The 15,367-nt window shown below is 32.4% G+C and overlaps 1 protein-coding gene across 1 annotated transcript; it reads left to right on the top strand.

The window, feature by feature from the left end:
- The first annotated feature begins 7,476 nt into the window (after window positions 1-7,476).
- On the top strand, window positions 7,477-14,925 carry LOC125645566 (uncharacterized). The gene is made up of 3 exons (XM_056142504.1): window positions 7,477-7,556; window positions 10,524-10,779; window positions 14,227-14,925. The coding sequence occupies exons 2-3, from the start codon at window positions 10,525-10,527 to the stop codon at window positions 14,554-14,556; spliced, it is 585 nt and encodes a 194-aa protein (XP_055998479.1). The 5' UTR covers window positions 7,477-7,556; window position 10,524; the 3' UTR covers window positions 14,557-14,925.
- The last annotated feature ends 442 nt before the right edge of the window (window positions 14,926-15,367 follow it).

Here is a 15,367-nt window from a genome sequence, read left to right as displayed (position 1 = left end):
AAGCTGTGTACATGTATGCTTATATTGAGAATCAATAAAATTGTCTGTTCTCCAGATTTTTCATCTGTTTGATCCTTGTTATTGTATGTATGTAAATGTTTCATGTACCTCATGTACCATTCCATGGTTTGAGCGAAATAAACTGAATTGAACTGAACATGAGGGTCATGTGACATCATGTCATTTGCTGCAGATATACAAACTTCCACCAGAGGTCGTTTGCACGCAAAAGTTACACATTCATAACATTTTTACTTCATTGTTGTTAGTTTTTTTCAAATTTTCTTTCCTTTTTTTCTATATACTCCAATTTTGTACATTGCAAATTGAATTAATTCATGAAACTGTATGCTTTTTATTAAATGAAACCTCTGATGATAAGTGTACACTTATTGCGCTATGTAAATTAGGCCACGTTGTTATCGCGGACGTACATTGTACGTTGTACATTATTCTGTGTTGATATGTGTTATGCGGTATATGGTAGTGTCTCTGTATGAAGAGACGCAGAGAACTATGGGTAGTATGGCTGAAATATAATGGTGAAATAAAATATTTATATTCAGAAATTCCGGATAAAACATATCGTGTGATCGAAATGAGCGGTATAGCAAGGCGTTAGGTGACTTTAGTTTCCCGTTAAGCTTTGAAATTAGAGTAGTAATTTGAAAATTTATTCATACGTAGGCCTATTATGAATGGTAAATTTTGACACAATTTGAAAAAAAAATTACCCCCCCCCCCTCTCCCCCTCTTCTAGGCTTACCCCAGCATAAAACACGAATAAGGTCCATTTAAATTTCAAGTTTGATATCAAAAACAAAGAGAATAGTATATATAAAAAAGTACTTACCATTGAGGCTGCGAAGCCGTTGGACACATTTCTTTGTTTGAAAAATCTCGCATAAGTAAAATTCTTTGAAATTACATCCTTTATATTTTTAAACTTTACCTTTCCTACGTAAACTTTACGTTCTTTTAAAAATCAATTACCACTAAATAAGTAAAAAAAAACCCACCAACACAAAGAATCCATACATATAAATTCACGTTTTACATACATTTTAAATATATTCCTTATAGAATTCAACTACTATTTTTCAACAGCAAATGGCATGGCGTCACAGAACCCTCTTTTCAAGATGTTATTAGATATTAGATTTTGGGGTTGATTACGGCAATTAAAAGGGGGTTGCTCCAGAAAGCAGGTGGAACACATCGATTGATATTAATTATGCCGCGTGTTGTTGTGTGTGTTTTTTGAATAAATAAAGTACCAGAGCAGAATTTGTCGAAACGTATTGCATTCCTGTTGCTTCACTCGCGAAACTCAGTGATTGTTGTTTACATTGTAGACCGTTAGAGATAAAACTGTCGACTCCTGTGACCTAATGCACTGCCACTACACTGCTAAACGGCATACTATAAAACCTGGCCTGGCCCCATTGGCCTAGCCTGGCCTCAAAATTGGCCTGGCCCCAATTTTGGCCTCTAATTATGCTCCATTCCCAATTTTGGCCTGGCCTCAAAAGTTGGCCTGGTCTCAAATTTGGCCTCTAAAAAAATTTTTGGCCTCAACGAAAAAAAAAATGTTTTATTCAAAATTTTGATTGATTTGATTGATTTATTATTGGTTTTAGTTTTTCAAAGTCATATCACATAAATGATACGTTTTTGTTGTTTCGTAAATGTGCACTTTGAAATAATCATGAACTATCACCAATCTGATTGATTTTATTGATTATCTTTTGATCAGTTTATTGAATAAATCATTTTCTTTTCCCTTCATATTTGTATGTACTAGTACACAACAAAACCGATTGCACAACTGATGAAACAATTGGCATATTGATTTTGTTTCAGAATTATGATGAATTTCATTGATTTATTATTGGTGTTAGTTTTTCAAAGTTGTATTTTAGTCTTCATTTATCTAAATTACATAGAATGAACAATGTGGTTTTTTTTTGTTTTTTGTTTTTTTTTTTTGTTTTTTTTTTAATTTTCATAATTTATTAAAAAGTATACATACTATTTGGGATAAAATATCCTCGGATACTCCCTCTTAATTCTCACCAATGGTGTCAGGGGCCCATTGGATTGAATGTATTTTATTATAATATTATTTTATATAAGGCATATATATAATTTATATGAAAATACATAATATCAAATATTTTTCGAAATCATAAAAATATCATATACAACGTTGATGTAGATCAACAGTAGAATAACATAGAAATTACTTAAGGAATAATATATGAACAATGTAGTCCTAAGTTGACCGTATAGTTATAATGATAAATATTTAAGGATAATTTATACTGGTCTCTTCACAGCAGTCAAGTTACATTAATTTACAAAGATGTTCAAAAAATTTATGCTCTTTTGCATTTATATACTTCAATACTGATGTATAGAAACATAATGATTTTTTAACATGATTATACATATTAAAAGTCGTTTCACTTAAAGAATCTAATCTACATAACATTTTATGTTTGTATATTCTGTAGGCTATATAAGTAATAAGTAAATTTAAGGATTTGGTTTTATCATTTTGTTCTAGAAAAAACCCAACAACAATGTGTTTCCATTGAACTTTGAAGGATAGATAACTGCTAACAGTGTTCCATATATTTAAAACATTATCACACTCGTAAATCAGATGTTTTGTAGTCTCAACTTGCTTACAATGTGTACATTCATTCTTTACATCTTTTTTCCATTTGCTAATGTATGCATTATTACATAATATGTTATTCAATAACTTATAACTGAATTCCGCTATCTGTTTGTCTTTCAGATCTTTAATTTTACATTTATAAATGTTTATCCAATTAGAATCACCGAATATTCTGAATTCTTCAGACAGTAATGCCTGAAAATTGGGTTTGCAAAACTTTTTTTCAACTAAATTTTTATAAAAAAGATTACTTGATGTTTTAAGTATATTGGTAAATCCAAGAAGGAAGTTAAAATTAGTGACATTTTGTTTATTTACACAGCTTGAATTTGAAAAATCGTTTAGTCCTCGAATTTTTCTCGTGATTGTCATAATAATTTTGTATTCACATAGCCAGTTAGATTTGTCATTAATGTTTGAATAATGTTCTAGCGGTTTAAAAATTCCATCATCAAATAAATCACTAACATATAAGATACCAGATCTCGCCCAATTATCGAAGAAAATGGGTTTTCCTTTATATTTCAGATTTGTGTTATTCCATAATGGTTGTTGTAAAATATCATCAGGTAATCTTTTATCAAAGTTAAGTTCGCTTTTACATTCATTAAAGCAACACAGCATTTCTTTATAAAATAGTGGTAATTTAGTTTTGTTTAAATTCCCCACATCAGTAGTTGAACATTTTAACATATAGTATATATCAAAGTTAAGTTTTCTACAATAATTATTTAAAATTTCAAGTAAGACTCCCTTTGAATTTAATAATCTCGGTAGAATGAACAATGTTGATTAAAACGGATATGATGTATTATAAATATCTCTTTCTTGATTTCATAATTCAGTTTCAATATTCATTGCAAAAGTGACAAGTTCCCATGCTCTGAAGGCCTGCCCTGTCAGGATAAAGGGAATATCTATCACCATATTAAAGAATGGTGATGAAAACTTTGTTGAAGTTGGAAATTCCATTGTACAGAAACAATGGAGCAGTCCAACATTTGCAAATGGGGTGTGTTTGATACAACAGAAATATTTTAATTAGTAACTCATCTTATGATTGTGCCTAAACTAAATAAGGTATACAAAATTGTCTGTCTGAATTTTCAAAATTGTGATTTTTTTCTGGTTTTGTGATAAAGCAACAGTAAAACAGAACTAATTACAATTATTACATTGAGTCTGTCCACCGGCCCTCTTCTTATTTTATATCAAAGCCTGCACTAGTTAACCCCAAAAAATCGTTTGTACCTCTATCTAATCACTGCAGCAGCTATATCTAAGCAAATATCAGATATATGTAATGCTCATAATATTGTCTTATACTGGAGAAAAAAAAAATTATGCATCTACAAATTCACAAAGTGTAGCTTTAATTTTGTTCTTAATGTTTTTAGACTGTCATCATGCAAAATCATCTTTTCATTCTGATAATTAATGAAATAAACGTTCTGTGTAGAGCTGTGTGACATTTCAAACCGTATATCATAGATTAACCTCAACCTTGACTTCCTGTCAAGACCTGTGCTGTAGAACTCTGTGTTAAATTAATGTTGTAAATAATCTCATATCCCATTACAGTACTAGTGTCACGTGTTTATTTCAAATAGTTTAAACAGATATGAACATCCTTAATTCATCAAAAGTTGTAGTTTCAATCTGTATGATTTATGGTAGTATTTTTATTCCTAGATATCAAACTCATTGTTCTTATCAATGAGAGTGACTAAGGCGGTACACTACATTGCAGTGTGTGAAGTGTGATGATTCATCATTAAACTAGTGTGAATTTGTGTTTTAAATTCATTATCAATAAGTGAAGTGGATCATTAGTAAAATGAGAGTTTTCAATGTCATATTTACAAAACAACACAAACATATCATTTATGTACAACAATTCTGAAAAATCAAAACCAATAATAAAACAATAAAATCAATCATAATTGAGAAAAATCAATAAGCCAATCATTTCATTACTTCCATATACTTTTTTGGTGTGTACTAGTACATATGTTAGGAAGGGGAAAATTATTTAATCAATAAACTGATCAATATATATTCAATAAAATCAATCAGATTGGTGGTAGTTCATGATTATTTTAATGTGCACATTCTCAAAATAACACAAACATATCATTCATGTTCAACAATTTTGAAAAAACAAAACCAATAATAAATCAATGAAATTAATCATAATTCTGAGAAAAAAAAATCACTATGCCAATCTATCATTAGTTGTGTATATGTTTTGTGGTACGTATATACTAGTACATACAGATATGAAGGGAAAAGATTTGATCAATAAACTGATCAACAGATATTCGATAAAATCAATCAGATTGGTGGTAGTTCATGATTATTTTAAAGTGCACATTTACAAAACAACAGAAACATATCATTTATGTGCTATGACTTTGAAAAACTAAAACCAATAATAAATCAATGAATTCAATCGAAATTTTTAATAAAAAAAATTTTTTTGGTTGAGGCCAAAAATTTTTTTGGAGGCCAAATTTGAGACCAGGCCAACTTTTGAGGCCAGGCCAAAATTTGGTATGGAGCATAATTAGAGGCCAAAATTGGGGCCAGGCCAACTTTGAGGCCAGGCCAGGCCAATGGGGCCAGGCCAGGTTTTATAGTATGCCCTGCTAAACATCACAGTTACACTCAATTTAGACGTTTTCTCCATAGCAAAAATGAAAACTCATTACCAATCTGACTATTAGTATAAAGCTGCCCATCTGCAGCTAATTTAAGTGCACAACAACCGATGGTGTCACTAACTTAAGTAAAATCACGAATTGGCTCTTACACATAACTCTTATTAAATAATTGCTCTCTCACTCTCTAAATGAATTATTGCGCACATCAAATGAATTAATGATATCAGTAATTCAATTAAAGTGGGCAATAATTAAAGTTTTGCGTGGATTAATTGAATTGGTGATCGCATTAATTGAATTATTGCTATCTTCAATTAAATCACAGTGAGCATCAATTCATTTTTGATATCCTTAATTCATTTGAAGAAAGCATCAATTTTAGAGTGTATCAATTCAACAAAATGATTAATGCTATCAATAGTTCAATTAATGCGCGCAATAATTTAATTTGAAGATATCATTAATTGAATTGAAATGAATTGATGATATCTTCATATAATCAAAGATATCTTTAATTATTTGAGTTTGTATTAATTTGGCGCTCCATGGATCCCAGTCGGTAAATGACGGCATCGCAGATGTGAGAGATTTGAAATTTTGCTACTTTCAGTCTATGTACTTAATTAAATCTGAGACATCATATGATTGTTTGATCAAGACCAGGCATTTAGTACATTAGTATTTGATTTATATTTTCATGTTTATTATATCAGAAAATATTGACTTTTAACAAATTTCCCGCATTCCCTTACAAATGAAAAGCTATTATTAAAAAACACGAACAAAAAGAAGAGTAATTTAACCGACACCCTCGCAGATCATAATATGTTTAAATAAGACTTCAACTACACATTCAACCGTCACCCGTTATGGGATTAAATGTATCAATATTAGCTACTCATACGAATTCGAGCGAGATGTGTGACCAATAATTATTTTCTTTTCAGATTAAACGATGACATTTGACGAAATGTGTTTTAAACTTCTTACCTTTAGTCGATATATACGTATTAAAAACCTCTTTCAATGCATCATAACTGTATAAAAGAACGGTAAGTCAGTTGTTGATTAGAATGTGAATAAGAAAAAAAAATCTTTGTTTTTATATTTCGTTTTTATTTATTGTTTACAAAGCAAAATCTGCTGAAATTAAACAAAGCAGATATTTCTGAAAAGCAGAAAAACAATTTGATAATTTTCCGAAATGGTGATCGTAGATTTGCTTTCTACAGAGACACCTATATATATGTCTCTGCTTTCTATAATTCTCAAACTACCTATTAAACACAACATTGCCTCTTAACTGGAAGGACATATTTCTTTTCTATATCAGTTGCTACAAGCCAAATTTGAATTATTCCGAGAGCACCTCGGTCAGCGAGACGGCGGGACCTCAAACAAACACGTGAAAATCAGGTAAGATAATTTATTGTGTATTAATTGCTTCTACTGGTTACAACCAATGTCACATGGCTAAATTAGAGGTTCAACTTCAATTATTTGTATTCCAATGACTCAGATTGGCGTCTTGTACCTGTAATCAATTCATTAGGAGCTGAAAATGACAAACTAGATGATAATCCATACAACTGTAATATGCAAATAAGAGTTTTGACTGCGATGGGTAAACATATCATCTAATTTACATTAAAATATTGATAGAAAGATACGTCAAGAGATACCTACAGAAACCCCCCCAGGTAAACCGAGGCACCCATGTCTATAATGAAGACAATTTCAACAGAACTATTCCAATTTAGAAATGTACATGATATATAATCGAAATTTCAATTGCAGTTACATAATAAACAAGCTCCTCTTTTTGTGCTTGATCTGACAAAGATAATCAGGCAGGATTAAGGGATATCGATGAGCACAGCTTAAAAATTATTTTCGGTGTAATTTGGGACACTGAGTGATGGCAGGGATGACATATCTCTAATATGTCTCTGGTGATAGACACATTGAAAAAATATATACACTTATACTTGAAACACTTCTGGTCGCAGCTGATATCAGTGTTTCAATTTATCTAGATTTATACAGAAAAAAATATTGCTTTCAATAAAGTTGAAAGAACTGGAACTAACCTATGGTCTATTTAAGAGATATGCAAGAAACAAGATAGAATGATTATCAAAAGAACCAAATATTAGATGGCTAAACTATGAGAATTGATGCATGCACTGCCGATTGTAAGGCATCAGGTAAGGAAATCGCAGTCAATATTACTTTTTCCAAACTTTTTTTTTTAATTTAACTATTTATTTCGGAATTTAATCTTGTAATCAGTATGCAGTATTTTGTGTTCGCATAACACAATAGTAACTGCGTTATGCATGCTACATGTCCATGTAGTACTGTCTATTTGGATTTGGTATAATTTAGTATTCAAAAGGTTTGAACAAAATCATTTAAAAGGGCATTAGCCGTAAAAGTGATGGCAACCATTTCTCTCTCTCGAAATCTCTCAATGGCAAAGGAATATATATTAATGACTAATAAAACATTTATTTTGTATCAAATCAAGAGAAACCTAATAAAACTACGTTAGATAACCGCTTTTAGTGTAAAGAGATATATAAAGAAGAAGTATAGTCTTGCAAGACAATAATTATTTAATCACCAAAATTACATATTCATGTGCCTGCTAACTTTGAGGTTAAAAAGTGTTTGAATTTTTATACTGGTGTTATCATTGAAAAATATGATATAGATTAATTTTCATTGAATTCAATTTTAGGTGACAAAATTACAGATAATGCCACTTTAAGGTTTGCGAGGTTCTCGTCATGTTACTGTTCTCATAGATTTTAAATTTCTCTAGCCTCACTCTCCCCAGAATCTCACTCTCGAGACTTTGCACGAAAGCAAGACTACGATTGCACATGAATTGGCAGCAGATACATGCCACTTTTTTGGCACGCTGTTTTTGGCTATATTTAGCTCTAAAGCTTCATAGTTATTTCGGATTTCAAACATTTCGGTTGAGCATCACTGAAGAGACATTATTTGTCGAAATGCGCATCTGGTGCATCAAAATTGGTACCGTATAAGTTTTACATTATGACCCCTGGGTCGAGGCCTCTGCTGGTGGACTGTTAGTCCCCGAGGGTCTCTACAGCCCAGTACCTAAGTACTTCGTTACTAGCTTGAAAATACGGATGTATATTTAATTGTTGTTATAAAATTTAGAAATTCATTTCAAAATTAAGGATTATCTCCCTCATGCATAGCTCTTATCTTTGGACGAATTTGGCTCCACTTTTTGGGCACGCTGTTTTTGGCTATATTTAGCTCTAAAGCTTCATAGTTATTTCGGATTTCAAACATTTCGGTTGAGCATCACTGAAGAGACATTATTTGTCGAAATGCGCATCTGGTGCATCAAAATTGGCACCGTATAAGTTTTACATGTAACAAACTAAAGGGTATAAACAATAAAGTTTTTTGTAATGATACATTTGCCAAGTTAGATAGAGGCATTATCAATTCATTTGAATGCATGATTATTTAATATCAATCAAAATGGACACCAACTATACCAAAATGATGAAAACTGGATTGAATCCAACGAAAACGAAGTACAGAATGACAAAACCCGTCTTGATGTCACAACGAAGAGGACAGAAACTTAACTTGTTTTTATTTCATGACAAATGTCAATCGACGTTCTGCGAAATTAAGATCGTTTGTTTGTAACAGGTCAAGTTTGGGGATAAATTCCGGAGCAACGAACGCATTTCTCTGAAATGATAGAAAAATAAAAATGATCTGAAATAATCTCTCCAGTGGTTTGGGTGTCGTTCTAAAACCGTTTAGGATTAGCCTTTCAATTCAATCGATCTTCCTCGAAGTCCAGAGGAATACTTATCTCTCGTGTCACAAGGAGAGAGAGAGCTTTGGGTTTCATAAAAACTCTTTTAAATCTCCTGAGAGTCCCCATGCATCCTATAAACATAACAGTATCAGCATGTGTTCGGAATACGTGGTTCTAAGTTATCGCCCCTGCCTGGTCAAGAGGCATTAGTGGGGTCAAAACAACAACACCTAAGGACTTCACTAGGCTTAACAATCTTTTAATCCGTGTAGTACACCAATTTCATGGTTCTCTGTTTTCCTCAGATTGCACGTTTCCCTCTTTTGTACACAACTAATCCATTTAATGAACAGATCTCCAAGTCCTTTGGGGCTCTTGAGAGCAGAAACTCTGAAACATACACAAGAAAAACGCTTTTAGATAAATGCTTTTAGATATAATGGTATGTTGGCTTGTTTATGTGTTTGTACGTTATGTACAGTGTATATGAATCATCTAAAGTTTCCAATTTTGTTTTGTTTTGAATTACTTTGTAATTATTTTCATAAACGAGTTACAGCTTTAAAGATTTAAAACTCGTGGATGCAAATAAAGGAGGGTAGATTAATCTTAGAGTTCTTGTGATCACAATAAGCGTGGTGTCCGATGACGTGCTGAAGTTCCTACGATACTATTACAGAAAGTCAGATATCGCTTAGTTCTAATAATGTTAAAAAACGTCTTGCACAGTATGAACGTGGACTCAAACAACTACAATGTCAAAAATGTCAAATTGTTCGGGTATGTGAAAGGAAGTAGGGCAACGGACGCTCTGTGGCAGAATCAGGACGTCATAACAAAGCTATAGGAGATGTTGTCCACTTAATTGCATTATCTGATATTTGTTAAGGACTCAGTATGACATTAATTGATAGAAGAAGATTACATAATCTTCTCATCTCTCTCTGTACATGCTTTCTGTTCGTACTGTAGATGGGGACCCATAGTGCATTTATTGTACTCACGCAATTCTCGACTCCTAGCGTCACCGTCAATATTGATTCCAACCAATTATCGTGTCTACTTCCGTATTCATGAAAAAAGTGCCCAGAAACTGATTGCAGTCTGCGGTAGTTTACTTGATAACTGAAACAGTGTGTTTTAAATCTTTTAAGCCGCCATCTGATTAATTAATCTACGGAGAGTTTATAGCATGAAGTTTTTGTATGTCTCCCCATGTTTCAGATATAAATACATGTAACATCAGAAAGCATTATTTGAATTGTTCTGTATACAAATTCCTACATTAAATCACAATTAAAGTACTTATTCTTTTTTATGAGATGATATTTGTCTTTATTGTTCATTTTTTCAGAATGGCTTGGGTTACATTCAACAGTCCTCTATGGAAGAAGGATATTGTTCAAGAAAAAATTAAACCACTCCCGTCATTGAAAATAAAAAGGAAGATGGAACAGGGATTTGTAAACGATGGAGTACACACAAAATTCGCTACTAATCGTAGAAAGCCTATAATACCCGCTTATAATGCTGTGCGCGATCGCTATGCGCAGGCGTACTTCCAGTCTCCGCTAGTCAAGGCCATGATGGAGAGGAATTTTCATCTTGAGGTTAGATATAAAATAAGATTTTTAAGTTTTTTTAAATTGATATATATGTATGTTGTTTGAAAGTTTATACTTTCGACAGAACAGTTTTCAAAAAGAAGGAACTTCTATAGGAGACGTCGCTCTGTATTGCATCGTTTAAAGGGGCATTATCTGTAATTTGTCCCCCAAAATTGAACTCAATGAAAATTTTTCTATTTTATATATTTCAGTAATAAAACCAGTATTCAATTATTTCATACGCTTTGTAACCCCAAAACAGGCATATGAATATGCGATTTTGGTGATTAAATACTGTAGTAATCATTGTCTTGCAAGACAATAATTCTTCCTTATATATTTCCTTACACTAAAAACAGTTATCTAACGTAGTTTTATTGGGTTTTTCTTTTGTTCAGAATACATATTTTTATTAGCCATTGATTTGTATTCCTATGCCGTTGAGAAATTTTGAGGAACTAATAGTTGTCATCACTTTCACAGCTACTGCCCCTTCAAGTTTGGCAATTAGATATTCTAACCAAACACTTTCGATTCTCCAAGTAGTCGCGGAAGTCACTGGTGTTTTAATTTGATAAATCAGTACCAGTAAATAGCGACTAGAGTAGGTAACACAAATAATATCAATCCCCTGCCAACACAAATTAAACAGTTGTCCTTTTCAGGCATAATTTTGTTTTCTCTCTATGAAAGGTCTGTTATTATTGGTCTCGTGTTTAGTAACATCTTTCAAGTTACATTCTAATGCTCTGGAATTTTGATAAAGTTTGATTACTTTAAATTTCAGTTATTTTATGTATCAATTTTTACTTCGGAAACAAGCTTGTAAAACTATATACTCTGTATTTGAGAAGATAAAAGTGAGGAAAATATTTCATTTCAAATTAATCATGAAGAATGTTTGTTTTTCCACGAGCCGATAAGAACTGTCATTTTGTGCTCAATTTTCCCTACTTGATGCTGCGTTGCTCTTTTAGAAGGTAGACGTGACAATCAAAATAATCGGGCAAACCCACTGTGCGAGCGAACATGTTGTCATGGTAGAACACCGGTATAAAAACCACGAAGCACTCGTCTTTAAGTACTCAGTGTTCATAATGACGCTTAGGGTTTGGGAGGTAGAGAATGAGAGAGCCAAGAAATTTCCTTGCAATCACGGTTTTCTTATTAGACGATTAGAGAATTTGTATGGTAAACCGTTAGGTGGGCAGGTCCAGGAGACGCTGCAGAACTTAAAGGTAAAACTGTCTTTTAATCAACATACCAGTGAACTGTCTTTTAATCAACATACCAGTGTATTTCCCTAGCCAAATTTTTATTTTCAGTAGCATACATCTTACATCAAACAAGAATCAAATTGTAGCGCTTTATTTGACTTAACTAAGGTACAAAGTTTTAATTTCGCGGGACAAAATCTCTAAATTACGTAACAATTTGATAGTAAATTGTATCTGTGAAATTTGACTTACAACCACCACAATGCCCATGTATTTTGTAAGTACAAGAAGAGAAACATAACAAATAGTCATTGTAATGTCATTGTCTGTATTTACAACAAGCCATTAAATTAAAAGATGTATCCATGACAATAACTAAAGATTGGAATGGATGAATGAACATATTTAGAACCATTTTTGAAACAATCCTTAGATTCTTACCTTTCATCCTTAACATTCATGTAATTTTGATTTGAATTTCATTATTTCATATATACAAACTTTATATATATATATATATATATATATATATATATATGTGCACATATATATATATATATATATATATATATATATATATGCACATACATAAGTTTGTTTTACCCTCCTTAAAAAGAAGCCTTACACTGATTCCCAAATGTATGCATGTGAAGGGAACATTGGATTGACCTTTCATATTTACTTGGTGGACATAATTTATAGAAACTGTCAGAGCTTTTTAGAAATATCATTGACTAATTATTGCATTGGCAGTTTGGAGGACACTCCACCTTCTTCTTTCACAATCTTCAAAGGCTATTCATCGGAATACTTTGATGGGATTTGCATAAATTCAAACTTATTCTTTCAGTGGTCAATGTATCAGTTTAATCTTGTTATAAGAGTGAATGATTCGAAAGCAAATAAATTTAATTTACATGTATTTAACCATTTCATTATTTAGTTTAAATACACATTTTCCACCACATTTGTTACATATTATTTCCAGTCGTTAGTCATATTTAAACTCGACTGCATCTGCACTACTGGTTCTGCCGTGGACCCAAAAAATTTATCCACTGATGATTCTCTTTTGCTGCTTTGAAAAAAAAATCAGAAAAAAACCCATTCGTGTTTGGTATCCAGGCCGGCTTTTGTATTTCCATCAGATAGGCATTTGCTCTCATGAACAGTTCTGTTGAATGCTTGAAAAAGATGGAATCATTCAGAACAAATTTCAAACTAATAATTTCTCTTTATCACCCAGACACTTGTCATAGAGGTTGTATAATATGCAATTTCCGAGTTGCCCAATCGTTCTTTCCCTTTGTGGAACTCTTACGCACAGTGAGACGCAAAACATACTATCTTCCACACGCGGTGGGTACAAATGCTTATCGCTGCCTACATATATTGTCTAAAGATCGATTATCAGACATCATTCAACCACCCAAACTGCAGGGACATACAATATTAGTAAGTATATTAGTATTTGATAATAAAATAGCTCAAACAAAAATCGATTAATCACCTTTTTTTCTTTGATTAAAATATCACTCGTGCAGAAGAGGAAATAAAAAATAATTTCATATTTAATTTAATGGCCTAATTCAATCAAATATTATTAATGATATGGTTAGTTTAATGTATACCAACGGCTGCTATAAAACAAAATTAACACTTTCATTACTTTTATCCGTATTTACATAGCTAGTCTATAGTATATGTATACATCTTGTACCCACACAAGCGTTCAACAGACCACTGAACGTACCTCTATCACAGAAGAGCTGATACATGTTTCTCGGAAGTTGCGTAGTGAAGTGTCTTCGTGATCGAGATTAATGGGTGACAACTCTAGGTACAACATGTAGTCGTAGGAATAGTTGTTAAATTTGAATATATTTTGCAAAGGCAATGCCAAGTATTCCAAAAGTTGATATCACCTATTCAAAATAGACCTGTATTATCACACGTTGGAAGAGGTATATCATCCATTCAATTCGAATAGATAACACATATTAGAATAAGTAGCGTCCCTATTCAAGACGGTGATATCCCCACTTCTAATTGAATAGGAGATATCATCTACATACATGTATTTAGATAGGGGATCTCACCAAATAAAAAGATGAATAGGTGATATCACAACTTCGAATTATTCAAATGTGTGATATTACTTGTTCAGTAAAACTCAGTTTAGCTCAAGTTCCATTTCATTGTAATTTATGATTTTTCTTCTTCAACAAACTAGGAATTAAGACGAAGTCAGGCAAATGTCAGAAACCTGAACAAACTTAGCCACCGACGTCGGTGTAAAGGTACTCCCACCATTGAAGAAATTCGGGCTAGGGAACATACGTTTGTGAATGACGCAATCATTACAGAGAAGAAGCGCACAAAATACAAAGACATCATCCCTGTTTATGACGCGTCACATGACCAACATTGCCTCGGATACTTTAAGAGACCGGACGTCAAACATTTGATTAGCACCACCTGTACCCCAACTGGTTCATTCAGTTTTGACAGTAAATTCAAAAGTCCCACCAGGCGACAGAAGATGAGGGCGTCTGCTCCTTGAAGGACAGCAGACGTTATTTACAAATTGTATTATGTTATTTGTAAAATAGGATACCTTTGTTTTTAGCTTTCTCTGTATTATTCCAATTTTTACATGCTCTGTGATATGTTTACACATAAATATGTATTATGTATTTTCTATAGAGCTACCGAATTCACGTTCACAACTCAATGAGCTATATGTGCAAGGTTTAACGATAGTCATTACATGCAAGTATTCATCAAAGATGGGAGTTCGACGTGAAAGCTACCACCCAGTGATGTGATTTCTATACATCCAATTGTTTGTATTGGTATCATTTAAAAAAAATATTGTTATCCATATTGTTAATAATCTACATATATACACCATTAAACAAACTTTAGCATTTTCGTTCTTATCATTGTTTGGACCTGTGGTAGATAAAGGTAGTCCTGTGCTTTAAATTAGCGAGACACGAATTCATGTTGGATCGATTATCAAGAAATCAGCCATGTCTTCAGACTGAAACCAGTAACTACATACGTCTAAGAATCCAAGTAATTAATTATTGAAATTCGTACCCTAGAAATAAATCCCTATGTCTTGGTTCTAAGTGGTTGGAATATAAGGAATTAAGCTTAGTTAATATTGACAGAAAATATTCCAAAAGTCCAAATAGACAATATTCTTTGAAGATATCAGGCGGTTTAATAAAAAATTATCGTGAAGCGGTTGGGGATTTCTATTGGACACGTGCTACTTTGTGAACTTTTCATTTCCTATCCCTAGTTAGAAGAAAACCAATATGCAGCATAAGTACCTGTATGTCTGATGCCATACAGATATCACA

Source organism: Ostrea edulis, chromosome 6, assembly GCF_947568905.1.
Source record: "Ostrea edulis chromosome 6, xbOstEdul1.1, whole genome shotgun sequence".
NCBI lineage: Eukaryota > Metazoa > Mollusca > Bivalvia > Ostreida > Ostreidae > Ostrea > Ostrea edulis.
This window is presented reverse-complemented; position numbering and strand designations above follow the sequence as displayed.